The sequence below is a fragment of the Bubalus kerabau genome, chromosome 17 (assembly GCF_029407905.1).
Source record: "Bubalus kerabau isolate K-KA32 ecotype Philippines breed swamp buffalo chromosome 17, PCC_UOA_SB_1v2, whole genome shotgun sequence".
Taxonomy (NCBI): Eukaryota; Metazoa; Chordata; class Mammalia; order Artiodactyla; family Bovidae; genus Bubalus; species Bubalus kerabau.
The window spans coordinates 65,726,971-65,754,852 of NC_073640.1; the positions used below are offsets into that span (position 1 = coordinate 65,726,971).

Consider the following 27,882-nt stretch of genomic DNA (forward strand, 5'->3'; position numbering starts at 1 on the left):
AGGGGGCATGGGTTCAACCCCTGGTTGGGGAACAATACCCTGCATGCCCAATGGTGTAGCCAAAAAAAAAAATTGGTTTAAGAATGACTGACTTCCTCCCCTAGCTTCCCCTTATTAAAATGCAGGTGGACCACACAGGCAAGAGAATCTCTGATTGCAGGTGGGTCACTCGAGCAAGACAGTGTACTGGAGAAAATAGGAAGTCAGCAGGCTTGCAGCAATGGAAAAATGACCATGACTTCCTCCCTTAATGATTAACTGAGATTGTTTCCCTTTAAAGATGGTCATGGCTGAGCAGAACTCTCATGGATGCAAGTCCACCTTTTCCTCAGATCACTGGCTTTTCGGAATAAAGCATCTTTCTCAATGAAAGCTTGCCCCATGATTTATTGGCAGTTGAGCAGCAAGTGGCTGAACCTACATTTGGTTACAAATCTAACTCCGGATGCAGAATAGCCAATGGGTCCATATGGGTCACCATGTCTCTGAGTTAATATGCTCAGGGGGAATCTTCTATCTTCAAGAGCAAAGAGTGAAAATGGTAATTTATAGTTAGGATGGCCTAGTGCTGGAGCCTGGTCTATCGCATATTTTAAAGCATTTATACCTTTACGGCTTTTGTCATTTGTTCAATGGGTCTGATTGGGTAGAGGTTATTAAGACACAGAGAGATTGGACAATGTGGAAAAAACTAGGTACCGAATTTCTGTAAAATCGTGTTGTTGTTGTTCGATTGCCAAGTCATGTCAGACTCTTTGCGACCTCATGGACTGCAGCACGTCAGGCTTCCCTGTCCTTCACTATCTCCTGGAGTTTGTTCAAATTCATGTCCACTTAGTCGGAAACCCCCTGAGAGATTTCTTTATTCTTAGAATTGAAAAAGCCAGAATTCTCTCAATTCTTTCAGAATCAATCAGTAAGCCTGTGTTAGTGGTGTGTGTGTTTAAAAGTCAAGTCTCACCCTTTGCGACCCCATGGACTGTAGCCTGCCAGGCTCCCCTGTCCATGGGATTCTCCAGGCAAGAATACTGGAGTGGGTTGCCATATCCTCCTCCAGGGGATCTTCCTGACCCAAGGATGAAACTGGTGTCTTCTGCTTGGCAGGCGGATTCTTTACCACTGAGCCACCTGGGAAGCCCATGAGAAGGGAGTTACTCATCCTTATCCTCAAAATAGATCTTCTTTACCCCAGGGGTTAAAGTAGATGAGCTGTAGGGGTTGGACAATGCACCTTGGTTCACATAAAGTTCAGGCTGATCCATGTATAAGCCAAATTGACCTCTCAACATTTGAACATTTTCTCCATTCATCAATCACCAACAGATAAAAACCTTAGAAACCCATGGTCCAGCAATTCTACCTCTGATGATAAACCCAGAAGAATTGAAAGCACACTCTGGAAGAGATATTTGTACACTCATGTTCATAGCAGCGTTATTCACAATAACTAAAGCATGAGAGCAATCCAAGTGCCCACTGACTGAGAAATAGATGAACCGATGTGGCAAGCACAAATAATAGAGTATTATTTATCATTAAAAAGGAAGGGAATTCTGACACATACTACAACATGAAGGAACCTCAGGAACTCATTCTTCTAAGTGAAATAAACCTGACAGGAAAGGACAAATATTCTGTGATTCCACTTAAATGGAGTATCTGGAGTGGTCACATTCATCAAGACAGAGAGGAGAAGGGTAATTTCCAGGAACTGGTGGAGGAGAAAAGCTCAGCTGGAATTCCATCACCTCCACCAGCTTTGTTCATAGTGCTGCTTCCTAAGGCCCACTTTACTTCACACTCCAGGATGTCTGGCTCTAGGTGAGTGATCACACCATCGTGGTTATCTGGGTCATTACGATCTTTTTTTGTGCAGTTCTTCTGTGTATTCTTGTCACCTCTTTGTAATATCTTCTGCTTCTGTTAGTTTCATACTGTGTCTGTCTTTTATTGTGCCCACCCATGTTTGCATGAAATGTTCCCTTGGTATCTCTAGTTTTCTTGGAGAGATCTCTAGTCTTTCCCATTCTATTGTTTTCCTCTTTTTTTTTTTTTTTTTTTTTTTTTTGAATTGATCACTTAGGAAGGCTTTCTAATCTCTCCTTGCTATTCTTTGGAACTCTGCATTCAGATGGATATTATCTTTCCTTTTCTCCTTTGCCTTTCTCTTCTTTTCTAAGTTATTTCTAAGGCCTCCTCAGACAACCTTTTTGCATTTTCTTTTCTTGGGGATAGTCTTAATCACGGCTGTGAAAGTGCTGCACTTAGTATGCCAGCAAATTTGGAAAACTCAGCAGTGACCACAGGACTGGAAAAGATCAGTTTTCATTCCAATATCAAAGAAAGGTATTTCCAAGGAATGTTCAAACTACCACACAATTGCACTCATCTCACACCCTAGCAAAGTAACGCTCAAAATTCTCCAAGCTAGGCTTCAACAGTATGTGAAACGAGAACTTCCAGATGTTGAAGCTGGGAATGTGGGGCTTGAAGAGATCTCTGGCTTCCCTGGTGGCTCAGACAGTAAAGAATGCGCCTGCAATGCAGGAGCTGCTGCTGCTGTTAAGTCGCTTCAGTCGTGTCTGACTCTGTGTGACCCCAAAGACGGCAGCCCACCAGGATCCCCCCGTCCCTGGGATTCTCCAGGCAAGAACACTGGAGTGGGTTGCCATTTCCTTCTCCAATGCATGAAAGTGAAAAGTGAAAGTGAAGTCGCTCAGTCGTGTCTGACTCTTAGCCACCCCATGGACTCCAGGCCACTAGGCTCGTCTGTGCATAGGATTTTCCAGGCAAGAGTACTGGAGTGGGGTGCCATTGCCTTCTTCAGCAATGCAGGAGACCAGGGTTCAATTCATGGGTCTTCATGATCCCCTGGAGAAGGGAATGGCACCCCACTCTAGTATTCTTGCCTGGAATATCCCATGCACAGAGGAGCCTGTTGGGCTACAGTCCATGAGTTCGAAGTCAGACACAACTGAGAAACTAACCTAAAGAAACCTGGCCTAATGGATGCAGGTTGAGGGGGTTCTGGGGCCCAGGACTTGTCATATTAAGGGAGGAGTCCAGTATACATGGCCGAAGACACCTCACCCACGTTCTTTCTTGCTTCTTCTCTCATGATAACTTCAGCCCTCTGGGTTCTGGAGGGTTTGTGCCTTTTGGCCTTGATGGGATTCTCCGAGGAGCAGCTTTATGTTTCCACATGTCTATTGGTTTTGATTCCATTGTTACTACCGGTAACATGGTCACCCTGTGTCCCATCCAGGGTGTGGGCATGGATTGGGCTGCCCTTGGGCATAGGGGTTTCTTTTGGAGGTTTAACAGGAAAGGGGATTTTGTGCTTTCACTCTGGTGTGTTTCCTGACCCAGTATTTCCTCCAGTCCTGCAGGGGAAAAAGCCCCAGATCCCCAGCGGTCCATCCCATCAGCATCATGGTCTCAGTCTTGATCTGCTTTGTGGCATACTTTGGTGTCTCAGCAGCGCTCACCCTCATGGTGCCCTACTACCAAATTCACCCTGACAGCCCCTTTCTACAGGCTTTTCTCCATGTTGGGTGGGGCCCTGCCACATATGCCGTGGCTGTTGGCATCCTCTGTGCTCTTTCATCCAGGTCAGTGTCATGGCTTTCTCCTCGTTGACTGTCAGATGCTCAGGTATCCCAGCCCTTGGGATTGAGAGACAAGAGAGAAAGACACCTTACCCCATGTAGATGAGGGAGCGGATGCCCTGGTCTCTCCTGCTTCTGCACGTTCTCACTCCTCTCTGTTTTCTTTTCCAGCCTCCAGAACACCATGTTTACCATGTCTTGGTTGATCTACATAATGGCAGAGGACGGGCTCCTTTTCTGAGTCCTTGCCCAGATCAACACCCGTGCACGTACCCACATCAGGATCATCATGATTTCTGGAAACCTTGAAGGTAGATAAACAAAACCCTCTCCCTTTGGATTATCTTCCTTGGCTTGCATATTTCCAGTTGTTTCTCACTCCATCCCTCCACCTTGTTTATGCCCTCCTTCTAGGGGTCTTGGCATTACTCTTCCATTTCAGTGATCTGATGGATATCATGTCACTTTGGTCCCTGCTTGCTAACTTTGTGGTCGCTTTTTCTGCCCTTGTGCTCAGGTGAGACTCCACTCCACCCTGACTGGGGGTCTTTGGCTTGTGGGGATTGATGAGGGCTAATCCTCTCTGCTTCATGGTGCCTTCTAAATGTCCTGCTCTGCTTTTGTGGGAAAAGAGATGGATTCGGCTCTGTGATGTTGGGTGAGTAGGGACTGCTGTTCATGTTGCCATCATACCTCTAATTAAGGTATCACTCAGACCAGGATTCAAGCAAGAACCAAAAAACAGAGGAAGAAACTGAGATGGAGCTTGTAGTCAAAGAAAGGTCTTTGGACTCTGTACTTGAAGCCGACACCTCAAGGATTCTAAAGAGTCTGTGGTTCCGTCCCAGCACCATCCCCACCTGGAAATCTGGCCAGATTGTCTATGGATGTGCCTTCCTGCTTGGTGAGCAGTGGGACTTCTCTTTGGGGGTATAGTGAAATTGCCAGGATGGATAGGAATGTATATTTGTCTATTGAGTCTTGGAAATACGATGTCCGTTCCTGATGTGGGCAGCCTGGGGAAGGGTGTGACCCGAGGTCCTGATGTCTTTGTCTTCCGGGTCCAGCCTGTTGTCCTCCACCTTGACCCTTGCAGTTCTCCTGCTGACCATCCTGAGCCTGATCCTGGGCCAGTGGCCCAGCCAGGTGTTCTCTGGAGACCCCGTGCTCACAACAGTGGCTGTGCTGCTGCTGCTGCTCATTACTGGGATAACGGCCGTCATCTGGAGGCAGCCCCAGGACCCCACTACCCTTCACTTCAGCGTAGGTGACCTCATGTGCCCAAAGTGTCCCTCTTGAGTGAAGGACGTCTGTGTGCTTTAGGTCTAAGCTTCCTTTGTTGGACCAGGAAAGAAGGGGAGTTGCTGAAACCTATGGACCCTTCCCTGATCCACACTCAGTGCTTTACATTCACTATCTAAGTAGGCACTGAACACACAGCCTGAATGGCGTTGAATTTGTCCCTCCCACATGGGACAGAATCTCCCTTTCAGATGACTAGGGTGTGTTCAGGGATGAACTGACGCTGCCCACAGGTCCATGCTTTGCCTTTTCTCCCACTGGTAAGCATCTTTGTGAAAGTTTACCTGATGGTGCACATGACCACTTGGACCGGCGTCCTATTTGGCATCTGGATGGGGATTGGTAAGTGATTTTTTGGAGTAAAGAGGCCTCTTGGGTGACTGAACCCAATCCTCTTCCTACCACCTCTCCCCTAAACTGTGTCAGATGCCATAAGAGGAGGCCTATTGGGCATTTATAAGTGAGGAGAGCACCAGCTTTTACTTCTCATCATCTTATTTCCATACTAGGATTTACCATATACTTTGGATATGGGATCCGACACAACTTGGAGGAGAACACTGAGCAACACACCAGCCTCCACCTCCCAATTACTGGACAAAAACATCCCTGGTGCTGAGTCATCTTAACCACAGGAGAGAGATGCTGTGTGGAATCCCTCCACGCCCTGGAGGATCTGCTGGTTCGAGGGGCACTGTGAGCCTCTATGGGCGTGAAGGTGGAATGCATTTACAGCCGTGTATTTATTGCTAGTGGACAAAGTGACTTTAATGCTGCAAATGCTGAAGGAAACATTTAAAAGCATAATACACATCCAAAAAAAAGGATTTTCATGAAAAATGTACAAAAATGTAACCAGAAACCAGAGGAAGAAATAAAATATTAACTTGAACATAAGCAGTTCCTTCTTGTGCCTGTTAACAGTGAAAACACATAGATTGTAACATGGAAAGGAAACACAGGTGACCATATATGGTGACAAGATCTGTACTTCAGGGGGTTTCCCTGGCAGTCCAGAGATTAAGACTTCCTTTTTAAAGCAGGGGGTGCAGGTTCAATCCCTGGTCATGGGACTAGGATCCCATATGCCTCACAGCCAAAAAACCAAAACATAAAGCAGAAGCAATAAAGACTTTAAAAATATTTTTAAAATCTTATTAAAAAAAGAGTTGCACTTTAGGGAATTCCCTGGAGGTCCAGGATTTAGGACGCAGCATTTTCACGGCCATGGTTGGCCAGGGTTCATTCCCTGGTTGGGGAATTAAGATCCTGTAAACTGTGCAATGTGGCCAAAAATTAAGAAAAAACATAAACGTAATTTTTAAAAAAGAGTTGCATTTTAAACATGAGAAAGCAGATGGGTTGGAAGCAGAAGGAAAGGAAGAGATACATTGTGCAAACAATAACACAAGAAAGATGTATAGCCATATTAATATCAGGTGAAGGAGAATTTAAGAAAAAGAGAATAATAATACATAAAATGGATTATTTTACTGAGGAAGAGAAATGGTCATTTTCATCTTTCCCGTCAGTTTTGCTGCTGCTGCTAAGTCGCGTCAGTTGTGTCCGACTCTGTGCGACCCCATAGACGGCAGCCCACCAGGCTCCCCCGTCCCTGGGATTCTCCAGGCAAGAACACTGGAGTGGGCTGCCATTTCCTTCTCCAATGCATGAAAGTGAAAAGTGAAAGGGAAGTCACTCAGTCGTGTCTGACTCTTCGCGACCCCATGGATTGCAGCCTACCAGGCTCCTCCATCCATGGGATTTTCCAGGCAAGAGTACAGGAATGGGGTGCCATTGCCTTCTCCCCCCGCCAGCTTTAGTGAGACATATATCACACTGTGTAATAAGCACTTTACTTTTCTGTCACAGACTCTTAGAATTACATAGTAGAGTTGATGAGGAAAAGTTTTTTAATTGGAAAAATAAAAACCCTGCATTGCCAGAAGTGAGGAAAGAGGATTGGGAAGTAATGGTTGGTTGATGAATGGTTTTGGCTGGGTGGAACTAACAGATAGGAAGTGAAACTAGAGAAGTAAAAATAAAAAGATGTTACTGAAGAAAATAATGCTTGAAACTGAGATTATGGACATGGAAGACCTTGGTAATCATGAAGTAGAGGACTGTTTGTGGGAATGAGCAGCTGCAGTAGAGAGAAGGGGAGATGGAGGTCAAGAAACTGAGCAGCAAAATTGCTAAATAAATTTCAAAATAGAAGACAATGAACAGGAAAATTCTGCATGGTCACTGTCTTGCACGGTCTACTGAAATACAGACTTGGGAAACAATGGAGACTGAACCTGTTGGATGAAACTTTGATGGAAGAGGCTGACATCAACTGATTGCTGTTCTTCCCTTACCGCTGGGGGACAACCAGATATCCCGTGTTACCCAGTGTGCTGTAACAGGCAACACAGAACACCGCCCGGAACACAGTCCTGGTGAAAAGCTGAATCAGAAAGTCATCAAGCCTCTAGATCAACTACAGCTCATTGTGAACATAAGGGATAGATTCACATTTCGAGTGAAAACACAGTCAGCCAAAACCAGAATGTTGACAATTCCCCAGGGCAGAAGAATGGTCCAGTATTTATACCAATTAAATGGTATGATCCACAGCCATAAACAGGAACTCATTTGACTCAATACTAATGAGGTGGATGGACGTAGAGCCTTTAATACAGAGTGAAGTAAGTCGGAAAGAGAAGAACAAATATTCTACATTAACGCATATATATAGAACTAGAAAGATGGTGGTATTGATGAACCTATCTGTAGGGCAGCAATAGAGACACAGACATAGAGAACAGACTTGTGGGCACAGTGGGGGAAGGAGAGGGTGGGACGAATTGAGAGAGGAGCATTGAAACATTTCCATTTTTGGATATTGAAGAATCCTTGAATCCCTGGGATAAAGCCCACTTGGTCATGCTGTATGATCTTTTTAATGTGTTGATGGATTCTGATTGCTAGAATTTTGTTAAGGATTTTTACATCTACGTTCATAGTGATATTGGCCTGTAGTTTTCTTTTTTTGTGGCATCTTTGTCAGGTTTTGGTATAAGGGTGATGGTGGCCTCATAGAATGAGTTTAGAAGTTTGCCTTCCTCTGCAATTTTCTGGAAGAGTTTGGGTAGGATAGGTGTTACATGAACGTGAAGTCGCTCAGTCGTGTCTGACTCTTTGCGAACCCATAGACTGTAGCCTACCAGGTTCCTCTGTCCATGGGATTTTCCAGGCAGTAGTACTGGAGTGGGTTGCCATTTCCTTCTCCAAGGATAAGTGTTAGCTCTTCTCTAAATTTTTGGTAGAATTCAGCTGTGAAGCTGTTTGGGCCTGGGCTTTTGTTTGCTGCAAGATTTCTGATTACAGTTTCAATTTCCGTGCTTGGATGGGTCTGTTAAGATTTTCTATTTCTTCCTGGTTCAGTTTTGGAAAGTTGTACTTTTCTAAGAATTTGTCCATTTCTTCCACGTTGTCCATTTTATTGGCATATAATTGCTGATAGTAGTCTCTTATGATCCTTTTTATTTCTGTGTTGTCTGTTGTGATCTCTCCATTTTCATTTCTAATTTTATTGATTTGATTTTTCTCCCTTTGTTTCTTGATGAGTCTGGCTAATGGTTTGTCAATTTTATGTATCCTTTCAAAGAACCGGCTTTTGGCTTTGTTGATTTTTGCTATGATCACCTTTGTTTCTTTTGCAATTATTTCTGTCCTAATTTTTAAGATTTCTTTCCTTACTCACCCTGGGGTTCTTCATTTCTTCCTTTTCTAGTTGCTTTAGGTGTACAGTTAGGTTATTTATTTGACTTTTTTCTTGTTTCTTGAGGTATGCCTGTATTGCTATGAACTTTCCCCTTAGCACTGCTTTTACAGTGTCCCATAGATTTGGGGTTGTTGTGTTTTCATTTTCATTCATTTCTATGCATATTTTGATTTCTTTTTTGATTTCTTCTGTGATTTGTTGGTTCTTCAGCACCGTGTTGTTCAGCCTCCATATGTTGGAATTTTTAATAGTTTTTCTTCTGTAATTGAGATCTAATCTTACTGCATTGTGGTCAGAAAGGATGCTTGGAATGATTTCAATATTTTTGAATTTACCAAGGCTAGATTTATGGCCCAGGATGTGATCTATCCTGGAAAAGGATAGAAAACTATAAAACACTGGTGAAAGAAATCAAAGAGGACACTAACAGATGGAGAAATATACCATGTTCATGGACCGGAAGAATCAATATAGTGAAAATGAGTATATTACCCAAAGCAATCTATAGATTCAATGCAATCCCTATGAAGCTACCAACGGTATTTTTCACAGAGCTAGAACAAATAATTTCACAATTTGTATGGAAATACAAAAAACCTCGAATAGCCAAAGCAATCTTGAGAAAGAAGAATGGAACTGGAGGAATCAACCTGCCTGACTTCAGGCTATACTACAAAGCCATAGTCATCAAGACAGTATGGTCCTGGCACAAAGACAGAAATATAGATCAATGGAACAAACTAGAAAGCCCAGAGATAAACCCATGCACCTATGGACACCTTATCTTTGACAAAGGAGGCAAGAATATACAGTGGAGAAAAGACAATCTTTTTAACAAGTGGTGCTGGGAAAACTTGTAAAAGAATGAAATTAGAACACTTTCTAACACCATACACAAAAATAAACTCAAAATGGATTAAAGATCTAAACATAAGACCAGAAACTATAAAACTCTTAGAGGAGAACATAGGCAAAACACTCTCCAACATACATCACAGCAAGATCCTCTATGACCCACCTCCCAGAATATTGGAAATAAAAGCCAAAATAAACAAATGGGATCTAATTAAAATTAAAAACTTCTGCACAACAAAAGAAACTATAAGCAAGGTGAAAAGACAGCCTTCAGAATGTGAGAAAATAATAGCAAATGAAGCAACTGACAAACAGCTAATCTCAAAAATATACAAGCAACACCTGCAGCTCAATTCCAGAAAAATAAACGAACCAATCAAAAAATGGGCCAAAGAACTAAATAGACATTTCTCCAGAGAAGACATACAGATGGCTAACAAACACATGAAAAGATGCTCAACATCACTTATTATCAGAGAAATGCAAATCAAAACCACAATGAGGTACCATTTCACGCCAGTCAGAATGGCTAGGATGCCAGTCCAGGTTCGATGCACGATACTGGATGCTTGGGGCTGGTGCACTGGGACGACCCAGAGGGATGGTATGGGGAGGGAGGAGGGAGGAGGTTTCAGGATGGGGAACACATGTATACCTGTGGCAGATTCATTTTGATATTTGGCAAAACTAATACAATTATGTAAAGTTTAAAAATAAAATAAAATTAAAAAAAAAGTCTACAAGCAATAAATGCTGGAGAGGATGTGGAGAAAAGGGAACCCTCTTACACTGTTGGTAGGAATGCAAACTAGTACAGCCACTATGGAGAACAGTGTGGAGATTCCTTAAAACACTGGAAATAGAACTGCCATACGACCTAGCAATCCCACTGCTGGACATACACACTGAGGAAACCAGAAGGGAAAGAGACACGTGTACCCCAATGTTCATCGCAGCACTGTTTATAATAGCCAGGACATGGAAACAACCTAGATGTCCATCAGCAGATGAATGGATAAGAAAGCTGTGGTACATATACACAATGGAATATTACTCAGCCATTAAAAAGAATACATTTGAATCAGTTCTAATGAGGTGGGTGAAACTGGAGCCTATTATACTGAGTGAAGTAAGCCAGAAAGAAAAACACCAATAAAGTATACTAACGCACATATATGGAATTTAGAAAGATGGTAATGATAACCCTGTATGGGAGACAGCAAAAGAGACACAGATGTATAGAACAGTCTTTTGGACTCTGTGGGAGAGGGAGGGGGGGGATGACTTGGGAGAATGGTATTAAAACATGTATAATATCATATAAGAAATGAATCGCCAGTCCAGGTTTGATGCAGGATTACAGGAAGCTTGGGGCTGCTACACTGGGATGACCCAGAGGTATAGTATAGGGAGGGAGGTAGGAGGAGGGTTCAGGATTGGGAACACGTGTACACCGTGGCGGATTCATGTTGATGTATGGCAAAACCAATACAATATTGTAAAGTAATTAGTCTCTAATTAAAATAAATAAATATAATTTAAAAAAAGAGAAACATTTCCATTACCAGGTGTAAAACAGATCGCTAATGGGAAGTTGCTCTATGACCCAGGGAGCTCAGACCCAGTGCTCTGTGACAACCTAGAGGGGTGGATGGGGTGGGAGGTGGGAGAGGAGGCCCAAGAGGGAGGGGACATACATGTACCTATGGCTGATTCATGACGATGTATGGTGGAAATCAATAAGCCATTGTAAAGCAATTATCCTCCAATTAAAAATTTAAAAAAAAATGATGTGTGAAATGGATTCCAGATAAACTGTCTCCAATGCCCCCTGTTGTAAAGTGGGCAGTGCTCTTTCCTTCTTAGTCTCTGATGCCTATTTTAGTTCCTGGCACATAGTCGTCTCTATGGCAACGTTAAATGCCTGAATTCTGTCCACTACTTCCTTTACCTGGCCACACATTTTATTCAGTAGCAACATCATATTGTGGGAACAGTTAAACTTTGCTGCTCTTGGAACAGAAACACTTCCCCCCTTTATCTTCTTAGGTTTTTTGATCGAAGTCTGCAAAAAAGACACAGAAAAGACAAATTACCAGGAGGAAGGATTATATACAGGAGACAACCAAAGTATAACTTGCTAAATGATTAAAGCTGCAGGCTTCTGTACCTAACTTAGTAGAGGAGTGTAGGAAGAAAAAGCTTTTATGGGAAGAATAAATCGATTTCTTTGGGAAAGACAAATAAATTAAGAAATCAGAGATGAGACACCTTGTAATAATATTTGTGTCTGCAGGTATGAGTGGTCTTTCCAGCTTCTTCGGGCTAGAAAACTCCCAGAGAGCAAAATTAAAAAAAAAAACAAAACAAAAGTAAATGTCTCTGTTTTTAATTGGAGGATAATTGCCTTACAACTTTGTATTGGTTTCTGCCATACATCTACATGAATCAGCCATGGGCAGACATGTGTCCCTTCCCTCTTGAGCCTCCCTCCCACTTCCCACCCTATCGCACCCCTCTAGGTGTCACAGAGCATCAGGTCTGAGCTCCCTGCATCATACAAATTTCCACCGGCCATCTGCTTTACATATGGTCACGTGTATGTCTCCATGCTCCTCTCTCAATGCGTCCCACCCTCTCCTTCCCCCACTGTGTCCACGATTATTCTCCTAGTTTTACTCACCATTGGGCTCTTGGGAGCCGTTGGGCACAGCCTCTCCCCAGAGAGGGACTTTCTGGAAGCTGTACTTACCAGAACTTTCTGCTTTAAGTCTGATAAGGGAGGCTCCGAGAAGGCTTCTTTCTGCATCCGTTGCATCTCCAACGTCTTCTTTTAAAGTAATCCTCCTGACTACTGAGCCTGTGCTCTAGACCCCTGTGCCACAGCTGAAGCCTGTGACCCTAGGGTCTGTGCTCCCCAACAAGAGAAGCCTGAGCACCACGGCTAGAGAGCAGCCTCCCCACCATCACTGCAAATGGAGAAAGCCCCCGCAGCATGAAGACCCTGCCCAGCCAACAAGAAACACAGAAGTGGCTCAGATGGTAGACTCCGCCTGCAATGCAGGAGACCCTGGTTCACATACAGGATTTGGGAAGATCCCCTGGAGAAAAAAATGGCAACCCACTCCAGTATTCTTTTCTGGAGAATCCCATGGACAGAGGACCCTGGCGGGCCACAGTTCATGGACTCACAGAGTCAGACCGACTGAACGACGAACACTAGACTTTTTTTTTTTTTTTAATCAACTTTGGGGATTCAAGTGCATCCTCACTCAACAAACTAAAACTTTCTGAAATAGGTTAAGCCTCTTTCATCTTGTGTGGCTGTTTTTCTTTTTTTTTTTTTAACTTACAATATTGTAAATCAACTATACTTCAATGTTAAAAAAAGAAGCAAATGTGAGAGTCCATCAAGTACTGCATCTATGTCTCCTTTTGTTGGTTTGTGCCCAGTGTTCTAGCATGTGGGTCACTTGACTTGGGTCAGAATCTAGTCACCACTTGACTAGCATCCTCCAAAGCTGCAACATTCCCCTCTCACTCTCGGGTTTTCCTTCCAAGAGGAGCAGGGCTCCTGATCTCTTGCATCATTTTCCTTCTCCGTCTCTGTGCTCAGCTCTCCCAGCAAACAGAGCTCCCTGAAGAAGCAGACCAAGTCACACCCCCTTTACCCTCTTCCATCCTTTTGTGCAAGGCTGGGTGCAGGCGCGATGCTGGTTCCATGTTTGTGTTGCTTGAATTAACATCAGAGTCTTTAAGCTTCCCTTCTCCAGGTTGGGGTCCAGCTGGGCTTGTGTGTTCCCCAACACTGGAGTGTCTCAGGTCATGTGTAGACAGTGGGTATCCAGCAAGAAGACTGGGAGGGAGCAGGGTTGTAAGTCGGGTCCCAAGTCTTACAGCTCACACCTCTCATGGTCCTTTATGATCAAATGAGTTCAAGTGTCCATGGAAAGAATCAACAAACATTCTAACAGGAATAAAAGAGTTTTACTTGAGCCAAGCTGAGCACTATAGCCTGGGAGGCAGCCTCTTAAATAACTCTGAAGAACTGCTCTGGTTTTCTTTTCTTTTTTGGCCCTGCTGCATGGCGTGTGGGAGGAGGGGAGTGTGCAGGGTCCTTAGTTCAAACCAGGGATCGAACCCATGCCCACTGCAGTAAACACACAGAATACTGCCAGGGAATTCTCAGAACTGTCCCACTGAAGCATGGTTTCCGGCACAGTCTTATGCCTCATCCAACAGAGAACATACATCACACACGACAGGGTGTACTCCTTCAAGTTTCAAAAAGAAACAGACTTAGTATGTAGACAGTGAGACAGCAGGGCCCTGGTGTCAGGGAAGGGAACCTTATCTTGGAGGGAGTGTTAACATGGACGCCATGAGAAGGGAGATGCTCATTCTTATCTTCAAACCAGATGCTCTTTGCAGATGAGCTCTGAGGGTTAGACAGGCTGTTTTAGTTCACATACAGTTCAAGATGAACCATGTATAGGCCAAATGACTTTCCCATTGAAAATATTCAATATGTGAACATTTTCTCCATCACAAGCAGATAAAAATCTTAGGAATTTATGATCTAGCAATTCTACCTGTGAGGATATACCCAAAAGAGCTGAGAGTACACCCATGGTCATAGCAGCATTTTTCACAATAATTAAAACATGAAAGCAACCCAAGTGCCCACTGACCGTACTAGAAAGGAAGGGAATTCTGACACATGATGGATGCACCTTGCAGATATCATACTCAGTAAAATAAGTGTGACTACACTTGAGAACTATTGTGTGATTCCATTTAAGTGAAGGCTCTAGAGTCATCAGATTCACAGAGACAGAAAGTAGAATGGTGATTGCCAGGAACCGGAAAAGGAAAAAGAAGGAATTGTTGTTTAATAGAAATAGAGATTCAGCGCTGACAGATGAAAAATGTTCTGGAATTTGGTTGCACAAAATATGAATATACCTAACATGACTGATGGGCTTTCCAAGTGGCACTAGAGGTAAAGATCCCAAGTGCCCATGCAGGAGATGTAAGAGACCTGGATTCAATCTCTGGATTGGGAAGATCCCCAGGAGGAGGAAATGGCAACCCTCTCCAGTATTCTTGCCTGGAGACTCCCATGGAGAGCAGGCTGGCGGGGTTGCAAAGAGTCGGACATGACTCAAGTGACTTAGCACACACACACACAAAACATGATTGAACTGGACACTTAACATGAATTAAACGGTAAATTTTGTTGTGTGTACTTTACTACAACAAAGAAAACATCTCAGGGCCTTCCCTGGTGGTAGAGAATCTTTTTGTCACTTCAGGAGACTCAGGTTTGATCCCTGATCAAGGAAGATTGAACATGGTGTGGAGCAACTAAACCTGTGCCCTGCAATTCCTGAGCCCGTTCTCTAGAGCTGGGACTACTGAGGCCACAAGGCACAGCTAGTGCAGCCCGCCCGCCCCAGAGCCTGTGCTCCACAACAGGAGAAGTCACAGCTGTGAGAAGCTCCTGCACCACCACAGAGTAGCCCCCACTCGCTGCAACTAGACAAAGCCCGCGCGCAGCCACAAAGACCAAGCACAACCAATCAATAAACTAATTAATTAATAAAAAATCATCTTAACTACTTAAAAAAAAAAGCAAAACCCTCTCAGAACCTCCCCTGAGGGTAACCACAGAGGAGTCAGGGCTGATAGCAACAGAACAGATGGTCCCCGCCCACCCAACCCCACCCCCACCCCAACAACCCAGGGGTGAGGACTGTCTTCTGTGCTCAGGACTCCCTGCTTCAGTTTTTGGAGATGTCTCAGCTTCAGCCCCGCACGGCTTACCCTCAGCCTCCCTGACTGACCCAGTGCTCCAGGCTCTGCTCCAAGGATCCAGTAAGTCTTGGGTCACCCTCTTCTGTAGGAGACTGGGCGCTGAGTTCACATCCTCCTAAAGAGACCTCTGCAACCCCAGAGTGGAGGGGGTCAGCCCGGCTCCAGCCTGAGGGTGGAGAGACCCGTTTTACAGATGAAAACAGGAGCTGGGAGCTCTTGTGTTTTGTGTGAGAATCAGTGGTGGGGGGTGGCCAGCAGGAGGGGAGGTTGGATCAGTGCCTGGAGGTTCTTGCATGTGTGTAAAGTCACTTCAGTCATGTCTGACTCTTTGCGACCCTATGGACTGTAGCCCGCCAGGCTCCTCTGTCCATGGAGATTCTCTAGGTGAGAATACTGGAGTAGGTTGCCATTTCCTCCTCCAGGGGTTCTTCCCAACCCAGAATCGAACCAGCGTCTCTTACATCTCCTGCATTGGCAGGCAGGCTCTTTATCACTCACTTTTTTTTTTTTTTTTTTTTGAATGCTGCTCAAACAATAGTGAAGATTATCTTTATACAGGGCTTATGATATATGGGCCACCCACTTCGGTCTCTTGTATACCGTCCACCTTTTGAATCTATGAGTTCCTCATCTGCTGATATGAGGGAACTGTAAAGGACTTGCATATCAGCAGATGTTGGTGTCTGTAGGTGATGATGGTAGGTTGTTGTTCAGTCACTCAGTCATGCCCGTCTCTTCACGACCCTGTGGACTGTAGCACACCAGGCTTCCCTGTCCTTCACCATCTTCCGAGTTTGCTCAAGTTAATGCTATGTTGATTTATATTAAATCACCTTAAGGTTTGTACACCCAGCAACACTTTGAAGCTGGTCTCTATTATTTATCATTGGCAACAACAACAGCAGAAAGGTAGCAAAATATACATGACATAATATTTACCATCATAACCGTTCTTTTCAAAATTCAGCCCCAACACCCACATGGTTCACAGGATCTTAGTTCCCCCACCAGGGATCAAATGCAGGTCCATGGCAATGAAAGTTCTCACTCCGAGCCACTGGACTGCCAGGGAATTCCCACCTACATCATTTTTAAGTGTACAGTTCAGTAATGTTAAGTGTATTTACTTTGCTGTCCAGCCAATCTGAAGAGCTCTTTTGTATCTTGTAAAATGAAAACTGTGCCCCATTTAACAATACCTCCCCATTTCCCCCTTAACCCCAGCCCCTGGCAAACCACCATTCGACTTTCTGTCTCTATGGCTTTGACTCCTCTCGATACGTCTTAGAAATGGAACCATACAATATTTGTATATTGGCGAGTGGCTTAAGGGTGGCTCAGATGGTAAAGAATCTGCCTGCAATGCAGGAGATCTGGGTTCAATCCCTGGGTTAGGACGATCCCCTGGAGAAGGACATGGAAACCCACTCCAGTATCCTTGTCTAGAGAATCGCATGGACAGAGGAGTCTATTGGTGTTGCAAAGACGTGACTGAGCAACTAACACACATGGACAAGGGAGTGACAGGAAGCTTTTCCCAAGCCTTTTGGGTCTTAATTACCTTTAGCTCATAAAGAATCCTTGAGTTAAAGTGGCACATTTGGGAAGACATATTCTTGTACCCCTCACTTCTCTTCAAGCAAATCTTTGAGTAATCTTGAAACATTAAAAATCTTCTTTATTTGAAGAAACCAAAGTTCCCACAGAGAGAACTTGCCCAATGTGTCCTTTTACCACCTGCTCCCCATCCCTCCATTCCTCTGTGGAATTGAGCTTCCAGGGTCAAGGGCAGATGGACATCACTGATGACTTCATGCCTTGCTTTCTCAGCAGATCGTAGCCCCCTCAATTATGTCTACGATGCTGGGTCAGTATCTTCGCCAGTTTGGTCAGAAGCTGGTCCGCAGGAAGCCACAGTTCAGGGAGGAACCTGAGAGTTCCGAGACCCCTCCTCCGAACACCCTGGACCTCGTGGTGATAGGTTTGGACAACATGTTGGGAACTGGCATATACATCCTGATTGGGGGAGTGGCCAAATTCGTAGCTGGACCAGCAATCATCCTTTTCTTACTGGTGGCCGGCCTGACTATTGTGTTTTCTGGGCTGTGTTATGTCGAGTTGGCAGCTGGAGTAGAAAGACCTGGTACTGTGTATTTCATCAGCTATGTCACAATGGGACAACTGTATGCCTTCATCACTGGCTGGAACCTCTTACTGTATTTAATTATTGGTGAGATGATGGGGAGCGGGGAGAAGTGGGCCTTAAGGTGGAGAAAGTTGGAGAGATGAGTGGGGGCTTCACTCATTCATCAGAACTCTGTTATCCACCTTCGGGGCAGGGTTGGGAGAGGGGTAATGGTGGCAGGAAAACTGCACAACCTCGTTGCACGCAGGTCTATCCTGCTTTCCTTAAGGGATGGACCGAGAAACCAGAGGAAAGGAAACTGTAGGGAGCGGGTGAGAGGGAGGCATGTCCCTAGGCTCATCCCCTGACCACAGTGAGTCTTTGCTGAGCTGTTGCCTTCCTGGATTTTCTCTTACACCTCAACTTAAAAATTCAACTCTGATCTAGTCCCTCCTAGTCTCATTTACCTGTGTTTCTTTGTTTTCCATCACTTCTATCTTCTAGAATATTAAATAGTTGGCCCTTTTGTGAATCACCTGGGTCTCCCCTGTCCACCCCATGAGAAGAAACTCTTTGAGATCAGATGTATTTTTGCTCACCTCCTGCCCCAAATATCTCACATGGTGCATAATAGGGGCTCAGTTTCTGTCTTCTTGTAAACATTCCTTCTTCTGTTGCTACAGCCATTGCCTGTATAGCCCGGGCCTGGAGCTCCACCTTTGACAGCCTGATTGGGAACCACATCTCTGAGGCATTAGAGGGAACTTTCTCTCTGCAAATGCCCTACTTCCTGGCCTCATTTCCAGACTTTCTTGCCCTGGGCCTGGTGCTGCTGCTCACAGGTGAGAAGGGACCAGAGACAGAAAGGGAAGAACAGGTTATGGAAGGGGAGCTGGTATGGGGAAGGCTTGGGGTGGCAGAAGGGTGGGGAATTAAGACTGGGAAAAAGGGTTTGGAATAAGAAAGAGAGGAAAGCAAGACAGAGAGCATTTTTTCCTACCCTTGGACTATTGGTAATTTAGATTGGATCATTCTTTGGTGTGGGGTGTTGTCCTGTACATTTTCTGTGGTTTTTTTTTTTTTTTTTTAATGTCGTTGGGGGAATTCCCTGGTGGTCCAATGGTTAGGACACTGTGCTTTCACTGATGAAGTTTTGGGCTCAGTCCCTGGTCAGGGAACTAAGATCCCACATGCCAAGGGGGGTACCCCCAAAAAATCATTCTTGGATGTTGAGTAGCATCTATGATCATTATGTACAAGGTACCAGTGACACCCAACCCCCAAACTGTGACAATTGGGATGTCAACAGGCAGGGCCAATGTCTCTTGGAGCAAAAAATCACCCCAGCTGGTAATCATTTACCTAGACCAACAAGTTTCTTCCTCTGTACTGAGATCAAAGCTATGTGTTTTTGTTTTTTTTTTAACTGAGAGGAAATTCATGTCAATTTAACCATTTTATTGTTTTCCCCAGCTTTAAGTAAGTGTTAGTCACTCAGTCACTCAGTGCCCGACACTTTCCCATGGAGTACAGCCCACCAGGCTCCTCTGTCCATGAGATTTTCCAGGCAAGGATACTGGAGTGGGTTGCCATTTCCTTCTCCAGGGGATCTTCCCAACCCAGGGGTCGAACCCGGGTCTCCTGCACTGCAGGCAGATTCTTTATTGACTGAGCTACAAGGGAAGATATAATTCACTTCATGGAAAATAGATGGGGAAAAAATGGAAACAGTGAGAGGCTTTATTTTCTTGGGTTCCCAAATCACTGTAGATGGGGACTGCAGCCATGAAATTAAAAGGCACTTGCTTCTTGGAAGGAAAGCTATGACAAACCTAGACAGTATATTAAAAAGCAGAGGCATCACTGCTGACAAAGGTCCATCTAGTCAAAGCTATGGTTTTTCCAGTAGTCATGTACAGATGTGAGAGTTGGGCCATACAGAAGGCCGAGTACCAAAGAATTGAGGCTTTTGATTCTAGTGCTGGAGAAGATTCTTCAGAATCTCTTGGGCTGCAAGGAGATCCAATCAGTCCATCCTAAAGGAAATCATTTCTGAATAGTCATTGGAAGAACTGATTTTGAAACATAAGCTCCAATACTTTGGCCACCTGATGAGAAGAATTGAGTCATTGGAAAAGACCCTGATGTTGAGAAAGACTGAGGGCAGGAGGAGAAGGGGACGACAGAGGATGAGATGGTTGGATGGCATCATTGACTCAATGGACATGAGTTTGAGCAATCTGTGGGAGATAGTGAAGGACAGGGGAGCCTGGCGTGCTGCAGTCCATGGGGTCGCAAAGAATCAGACATGACTGAGTGACTGAACCACAACAACAGCTGACAAACAGCATTGTAAAAGTTTAAGATGATTTGATAGACATGGATATTGTGAGATGATGGTCACAGTAAGAAAATATCCATCAGCAGGTGTCCAAGTCAGCGGCACTTAGTACATTCCCAGTGCTGTGTAACCACCACCCCCATCTGGTACCAAACGTTTCCATTACAGCGAAAGGAAACCCTGAACCCACTGAGCAGTCACTGTCCATCTGTCCACAACCACCAACCACCAGCCCTGGGCAACCACTCGTCTGCTTTCTGTCTCTATACATTTAGTTATTCATTTCTCTAACCTCAAGGCAATGCATGGGGAACTCCCAGACCAGGGATTGAACCTATGCTCCCTGTAGTGGAAGCTCAGAGTCTTAACCAATGGATTGCTAGGGGAGCGCTAGATTTAGTTATCTTGTTGTCTCATTTTCCATTTTTCCCACAGGACTCCTGGCTCTGAGAGTTTATGAGTCAACCCTGATTTACAAAGTGTTCACATGCTTAAACATTTTGGTCCTCAGCTTCATCATCCTCTCTGGCTTCATTAAGGGAGATCTGCACAACTGGAAGCTCACGGAACAGGACTACACATTGGCTGCAGCTGGATCTGGTGATGCCTACAGGTTAGGAGGGTACCCTTGGTCGTAGAAATGCATGTGTGTGTGGTGTGCAGAGTTGGGAACATGGTGGGGACTGATGAGACCTGGGATGATGGTCCAAGCTTGGGGGTTCCTGGAGCCCAGGACCTGTGGTACTAAGGGAGGAGCCCAGTAGAGATGGCCGAACACACCTCACCCACATTCTTCCTCTTTGCTTCTCTCACCATAGCTTGGGCCTTCTGGGTTCTGGAGGGTTTGTGCCTTTTGCTTTTGATGGAATTCTCCAGGGAGCAGCTACATGTTTCTACGCATTTGTTGGTTTTGCTGGCATTGTCAGTGCAGGTAACATGGGCATCGTGTGTCCCATCGGGGTTTGGGAACAGAATGGGATGTCCTTGGGCACAGGGGTGGGTAGAAGGTTAGGTTGCTTTTGAAGGTTGAAGAGTAAAGTGAGTTTAGTGTTTACTGACCCAATACCTTCTCCTGAAGGGAGAAAAGCCAGCAATCCTCAGTGGTCCATGCCCTTGGTTGTCGTGATCTCCTTCTTCATCTGCTTTTTGGTGTGTTTTGGTGTCTCGGCGGCCCTCACCCTCATGGTGCCCTACTACCTGATTCAGCTTGAGAGCCCCTTGCCGCAGGCTTTCGTCTATGTTGGGTGGGACTCTGCCAAATATGTCGTGGCTGTTGGCACCCTCTCCATTCTTTTATACAGGTCAGTGTCATGGTTTTCTCCTCACCTACTGTCAGATGCTCGGGTATCCCCAGCCTTCTGGACTGAGAGATGAGAGAGAAAGACATCTTGCCCCATGTAGACCAGGGAGCAAAAGCCCCAGTCTCTCCTGCTTCTGCACCTTCTCACACATTCTCATTTTCCCTTCCAGCCTTCTGAGTATCATGTTTATCATGTCTCAGTTGACCTATGCAATGGCAGAGGATGGGCTCCTTTTCCGGGGACTTGCCTGGATCCCTGCCCCCACCGATGCCCGCACCATCATTATCCACACCACTGATGCCCGCATCATTGTCCACACCGTTGCACCCACAGGAACCCCCATCATGGCCATCTTGGTTCCTGGAACTCTTGCAGGTAAATAAACAAAACTCACCCTTTTAAAATCATACTTCTTAACTTGCGTATTTCCAGTGTTTTCTCAGTCTCCCCCCACTGTCTTTGCTCCCTCATCCCAGCGGTCATGGCTTTACTCTTGGACTTCACTGACCTGGTGGACCTCATGTCATTTCAGTCCCTGCTCGCTTACTCCCTGGTGACATTTTCTGTCCTTGTCCTCAGGTGAGACCCCATGACACCTTGACTAGGGGGGCGGTCTTTGACTTGTGAGGGTTGATGGGGAGGGAATCATCTTCTACCTTCATGCTGCCTCCTCACTGTCCTGTACCACTGATTGGGGAAAGAGAGGCATTAGGCAGACTGATGTTGGATCAGCAGTAGGGGCTGTTACTAATATTGCATTAGTATTTCTAATTCAGGTATCAACCAGCCCAGAACGGAAGCAAGAAGGAGAAAACAGAGGAGGAAACTGAGACGAAGCCTGAAGTTGAAGGAGGTCCTTTGGAATCTGAACCTGAAGCAGGAACCTCAAACATTCTAAAGAGTCTGTGGTTCCCTCCCAGCACCATCCCAACCCGGAAATCTGGCCAGATTGTCTACGGATGTGCCTCCCTGGTTGGTGAGCAGTGGGATTTCTCTTTGGTCATATTCTGAAATTGACAGGATTGTACTGGAGTGTGTATTTTGTCAGTTGAGGAGTCTTGGAGATATGATGGCTCTTTCTGATGTGGGCATCCTGGGGAGGGATGTGACCTAAGGTCCTGACATCTTTGTCTTTTGAGTCCAGCCTGTTCTCCACCTTGACCCTTGCAGTTCTTCTGCTGATAATCCTGAGCCTGATCCTGTACCGGTGGTCCACCCAGGTGTTCTCTGGAGACCCCGTGCTCACAACAGTGGCTGTGCTGCTGCTGCTGCTCATCACTGGGGTCACGGTCATCATCTGGAGGCAGCCCCAGAACCCCAGTACTCTTCCGTTCAGGGTAGGTGACCTCATGTGTCCAAAGTGTCCACCTCAAGTGAAGGAGGTCTGCGTGCTTTAGGTCTAAATATCCTTTGCTGGACAGGCAATGAGGGGATTTGCTGAAACCAATGGACTCTTCCCTGATCCACACTCAGTGCTTTACAATCTCAGTCTCACTAAGCACTGAGCACACAGTCTGAGTAGAACTGGAGTTTCCTGCCCACAAGGGGTAGGGTCTCCCTTTCAGACATCTGGGGTGTGTTCAGGAATGAACTGACTTTGCTCACAGGTCCCTGCTTTGCCTGCCCTCTTCCTGGTGAGCACCTTTATGAATGTTTACTTAATGATTCAGATGACCACTCAGACCTGGGCCCAATTTGGCATCTGGATGGCGATTGGTGAGTGGTTTTCTGGGCTACAGAGGCTTCTTGATTGACGCAGTCAATTATTCTTCTTACGACCTCTCTCCTAAACTGTGTCAGACACCATGATAGGAGCCCTATTGGGCATTTGTAAGTGAGGAGAGCACCTACTTTCCCTTCTCACTGTCTCATTTCCTTACTAGGATTTGCCATATACTTTGTATATGGGATCCGACACAGCCTGGGAGAGAACAATGATCAACAGCCAGCAGACTCCACTTCTCAGACTTAACAGAAACATCCCTAGTGATGAATTGTCTTAACTAGAGGACATAGATGCTGTGTGGAATCCCTCCATGCACTGGAAGATCTGCTGGTTCGAGGGGCACTGTGAGCCTCTATGGATGTAAAGGTGGAATGCGTTTACAGCCGTGTATTTATTGCTAGTGGACAAAGTGACTTTAATGCTGTAAATGCTGATGGAAACATTGAAAAGCATAATACACATCCAGAAAAGTGAATTTTCATGAAAAATGTACAAAAATGTAAGCAGAACCAGAGGAAGGAATAAAATATTAACTTGAACATAAGCAGTGCCTCCTCGTGCCTGTTTCCAGTGAAAACACATAAACTGTCACATAGGAGGAAACACAGGTAGCCATATATTGTGACAAGAAAGTGAAAGTCGCTCAGTTGTTTCCGACTCTTTGTGACCCCATGGACTATACAGTCCATGGAACTCTCCAGGCCAGAATACTGGAGTGGTCAGCCTTTCCCTTCCCCCAGGGGATCTCCCCAACTCAGGGATGGAACCCAGATCTCCCACATTGCAGGCAGACTCTCTGCCGGTTGAGCTACCAGGGAAGCCCAAGATACTAGAGTGGGTAGCCTATCCCTTCTCCAGCGGATCTTCCTGAGCCAGGTATCGAACCAGGGTCTCCTGCATTGCAGGCGGATTCTTTACCAACTGAGCTACCAGGGAAGCCCATATTATGACAAGAGTTGCACTTTAGGGGGCTTTCCTGGCAGTCCAGTGGTTAAGACCTGGCCTTCCTATGCAGGGGGTGCCCGTTTGATCCCTGGTTGTTGGGAACTAAGATCCCACATGCCTCATGGCCAAAATACCAGAACATAAAATGGAAGCAATAAAGACTCTAAAAATGGTCCACATACAAAATATATATATTAAAAACAAAAGAAAAAAAGTTACACTTAGGGTATTCAATGGAGGTCTAGGAGTTAGGACTCCACACTTTCACTGCCTTGGCCAGGGTTCAGTCCCCAGTCGGGGAACTAAGATTCTAAAAACTGTGCAGTGTGGCCAAAAAATAAGAAAAAGAGATTAAAAATGAATTTAAAAGAAAGAATTTCACTTTAAAAAAAAATTGAAAATCTAATCAGCTTTATTTAATAAGTCATGACTTTAAACATATTCTCATACTGCCTTTTTTTTTTTTTTTCTGACAGAGCTTATAAAGTGTCCATATTATTTTTTCTTTAAATATTTGATAGAATTTAAGGAGAGAAGTCATCTGAGCCTGAGCTTTGCTTTGTGGGCAGATTTGTAATTACCAATTCATGTTCCTGTTATATGGCAACTCAAATCTTTCTTTAGAAAAAAGAGCTGCAATTTAAACATGAGAAAAGAGATAGGTTGGAAGTAGAAGGAAAGGAACAGATACATCATGCAAACAGTAACATAGAAAGCTAGCATAGCAATATAAATATCAGACAAAGTAGATTTTAAGAAAAAGAGCACAATAACAGATAAGGTGGGTCATTTTACAGTGAGAAAGATAATTGGTCATTTTCATCTTTTCTTCCAGCTTCCCTGAGATACAGAATCACACTGTGTAATAAGCACTTTACTCTTCTGTCACAGACCCTAAGAGTTACACAGTAGAGTTGATGAGGAAAAGTTCTTAATTGAAAACAAACAAATAAAAACCTCCTGCATTGCCAGAGGTGGGTGAAGGGGATGGGAAGTAGTGGTTGGTTGATAAATGGTTACAGTTGAGTGGAACTAAAAGATGGGACATGAAACAGGGAAGTCAAAATAAAAAGGTGTTGCTGCAAACAGAATACTTGAAATTGAGATTATAGACATTGAAGATGTTGGTAATAATCAAGTGGAGGACTGTTTGTGGGAACGAACAACTGAAGTACAGTGAAGGAGAGCTGGAGGTCAAGATACTGAGTAGCAAAGTTTTTCAGTTCAGTTCAGTTGCTCAGTTGTGTCCGACTCTTTGTGACCCCATGGACTGCAGCACGCCAGGCCTCCCTGTCCATCACCAACTCCTGGAGTTTACTCAAACTCATGTCCATCGAGTTGGTGATGCCATGCAACCATCTCATCCTTTGTCATCGCCCTTCCCCTCCTGCCTTCAATCTTTCCCAGCATCAGGGTCTTCTCAAATGAGTCAGCTCTTCGCATCAGGTGGCCAAAGTATTGTCATTAGAACAAACCAAAGTTATTAAATGAATTTAAAAATAGATGGAGGAGGATGAACAGAATTAGGCAAAGTCACTGCCTTGCAAGTTCTAATGAAATCAGATTTAGGACACAATTAATGTGACTGATTCTGTCAGGTGAAACTCTGATGGAGGAGGCTGACATCACCTGATGGCTGTTCTTCCCTTACTGCTGGGGGACAACCAGATATCCCGTGTTACCCAGGATGCTGTAACAGGCAGCACAGAACACCGCCCGGAACACAGTCCTGGTGAAAAGCTGAATCAGAAAGTCATCAAGCCTCTAGATCAACTACAGCTCATCGTGAACATAAGGGACAGATTCACATTTCGAGTGAAAACACAGTCAGCCAAAACCAGAATGTTGACAATTCTCCAGGGCAGAAAAATGGTCCACTTTTTATATTGATTAAATGGTATGACCCACAGCCATACAAAGGAATGCATTTGACTCAGTTCTAATGAGGTGGATGGACCTAGAGCTTTTAATACAGAGTGAAGTAAGTCAGAAAGAGAATAAATCTTATATCTTAACACATATGTATGGAATCTAGAAAGATGGTGGTACTGATGAACCTATCTGTAGGGCAGCAATAGAGACACAGTCATAGAGAACAGACTTGTGGGCACAGTGGGGGAAGGAAACGGTGAGACAAATTGAGAGAGGAGCATTGAAACATATCCATTACCATGTGTAAAATAGATCACTAATGGGAAGTTGGTCTATAACACCGGGAGCTCAGACCCAGTGCTCTGTGACAACCTAGAGGGGTGGATGGGGTGGGAGGTGGGAGAGGAGGCCCAAGAGGGAGGGCACATACGGGTACCTATGGCTGATTCATGGCGATGTATGGCGGAAACCAACATAATATTGTAAAGCAATTATCTTCCAATTACAAATAAATAAATTTAAATATAAATAAATAAATATACGATATGACCCAAAGTGAAGAGCCAATACAGGCATATCTCAGAGATGTTGAGTCATTGGGGTTGTAAAGAGTCAAACACGACTGAGCAACTGAATTGCAGTATTTTACAACTGGTAAGCAGAATTGCAATTTCTCCTTGGAGGCATTATGCCCCCTAGAGGCTAATTGGCGTGACAGTTGGACAGTGTCTAAACTCTCGACAACACCTTAAACCACTTTATTCCACTGTGTGCAGTTGGATTTTTGAAAAAAAAAAAAAAAATTTTTTTTTTACAGTATCATGGGAAATAGATGGGGAAACAGTGGAAACAGTCTCAGACTTTATTTTTCTGGGCTCCAAAATCACTGCAGATGGTGACTGCAGCCATGAAATTAAAAGACGCTTACTCCTTAGAAGGAAAGTTATGACCAACCTAGATAGCATATTCAAAAGCAGAGACATTACTTTGCCAACAAAGGTTCGTCTAGTCAAGGCTATGGTTTTTCCTGTGGTCATGTATGGATGTGAGATTTGGACTGTGAGGAAGGCTGAGCGACGAAGAATTGATGCTTTTGAACTGTGGTGTTGGAGAAAACTCTTGAGAGTCCCTTGGACTGCAAGGAGATCCAACCTGTCCATTCTGAAGGAGATCAGCCCTGGGACTTCTTTGGAAGGAATGATGCTAAAGCTGAAACTCCAGTACTTTGACCACCTCATGCGAAGAGTTGACTCATTGGCAAAGACTCTGATGCTGGGAGGGATTGGGGGCAGGAGGAGAAGGGGACGACAGAGGATGAGATGGCTGGATGGCATTGCTGACTTGATGGACGTGAGTCTGAGTGAACTCCGGGAGTTGGTGATGGACAGTGAGGCCTGGTGTGCTGCGATTCATGGGGTTGCAAAGAGTCGGACACGACTGAGCGTCTAATCTGATCTGATACTTCAATTTAAAAAAAAGAAGTTAATGTAAGAGTCAACTACTACATTTAAGTCCTGTTTTGACGGTCTGTGTCCAGGGTTTTATCTTAGGGGTTACTTGGTAGATTTCAGAATCTAGTCAGCCCTTCACCACTCCACTTCCTGCTCCCTGGTTTTCCTTCCTGAAGACTGGAGCTCCTTACCTCTTACATCCCATTTCCCTCCTTGCCTGTGTGCTCAGCAAACAGAATTCCTTGAAGGACACCTTCCCATTTACCCTCTTCCACCTCTTTGTGCAAGGCTGGACACAAGTGCGATGCTTATTCAATGCTGTGCTGCTTGAATTAATATCAGATGTTAAATTCCCCTCCTCCTGGTTGGGGTCCAGCTGGCCTTGGGGTCCCCCCACACTGGAGTGTCTCAGGTCATGTACAGACTGTGGGGAGTTGAGAAGTGTAAGAGGACTGGGAGGGAGCAGGGTCTGAGTGGGACCCCCAGTTTCAAAACCCCTACCCCACGGGGTCTTTGGTCATCAAAAATTCAAGCGGCCAAAGAAATAATCAATAAACAATCTATAATGGGAATAGGGAAGCATTTTGCTTGAGCCAAATTGAGGATTATACTCTAGAGACAGATGCTCAGATGACTCTGAGGAACTGCTTTCTTGAAGCACCTTTTTCAATACTGTCTTATACCTTGTCTGACCAAAGAGCAAACACCACGCATGACAGGGTTCTCTCCTTCAAGGTTTCAAGAGACAAGCTCGTACACAGACAGTGAGA

General features: G+C 44.8%; 1 protein-coding gene and 1 pseudogene across 1 annotated transcript; both read left to right on the plus strand.

The window, feature by feature from the left end:
- Positions 1-679: 679 nt before the first annotated feature.
- On the plus strand, positions 680-5,678 carry LOC129630727 (cationic amino acid transporter 3-like; annotated as a pseudogene).
- Positions 5,679-17,211: 11,533 nt separating this feature from the next.
- On the plus strand, positions 17,212-23,090 carry LOC129631985 (cationic amino acid transporter 3-like). Its single transcript, XM_055553379.1, has 11 exons — positions 17,212-17,581; positions 18,160-18,318; positions 20,253-20,430; positions 20,636-20,748; positions 20,896-21,118; positions 21,288-21,493; positions 21,595-21,697; positions 21,895-22,094; positions 22,289-22,455; positions 22,726-22,834; positions 23,002-23,090. The coding sequence occupies exons 1-11, from the start codon at positions 17,212-17,214 to the stop codon at positions 23,088-23,090; spliced, it is 1,917 nt and encodes a 638-aa protein (XP_055409354.1).
- Positions 23,091-27,882: the final 4,792 nt, after the last annotated feature.

Coding starts and splice junctions, on each gene's coding strand:
- LOC129631985 (XM_055553379.1), top strand. CDS start 17,212: ATGCTGGGTCAGTATCTTCGCCAGTTTGGTCAGAAGCTGGTCCGCAGG. Junction 21,698..21,894: donor TTTTCTGTCCTTGTCCTCAG/GTGAGACCCCAT, acceptor TTTCTAATTCAG/GTATCAACCAGCCCAGAACG. Junction 22,095..22,288: donor CGGATGTGCCTCCCTGGTTG/GTGAGCAGTGGG, acceptor TGACCCTTGCAG/TTCTTCTGCTGATAATCCTG.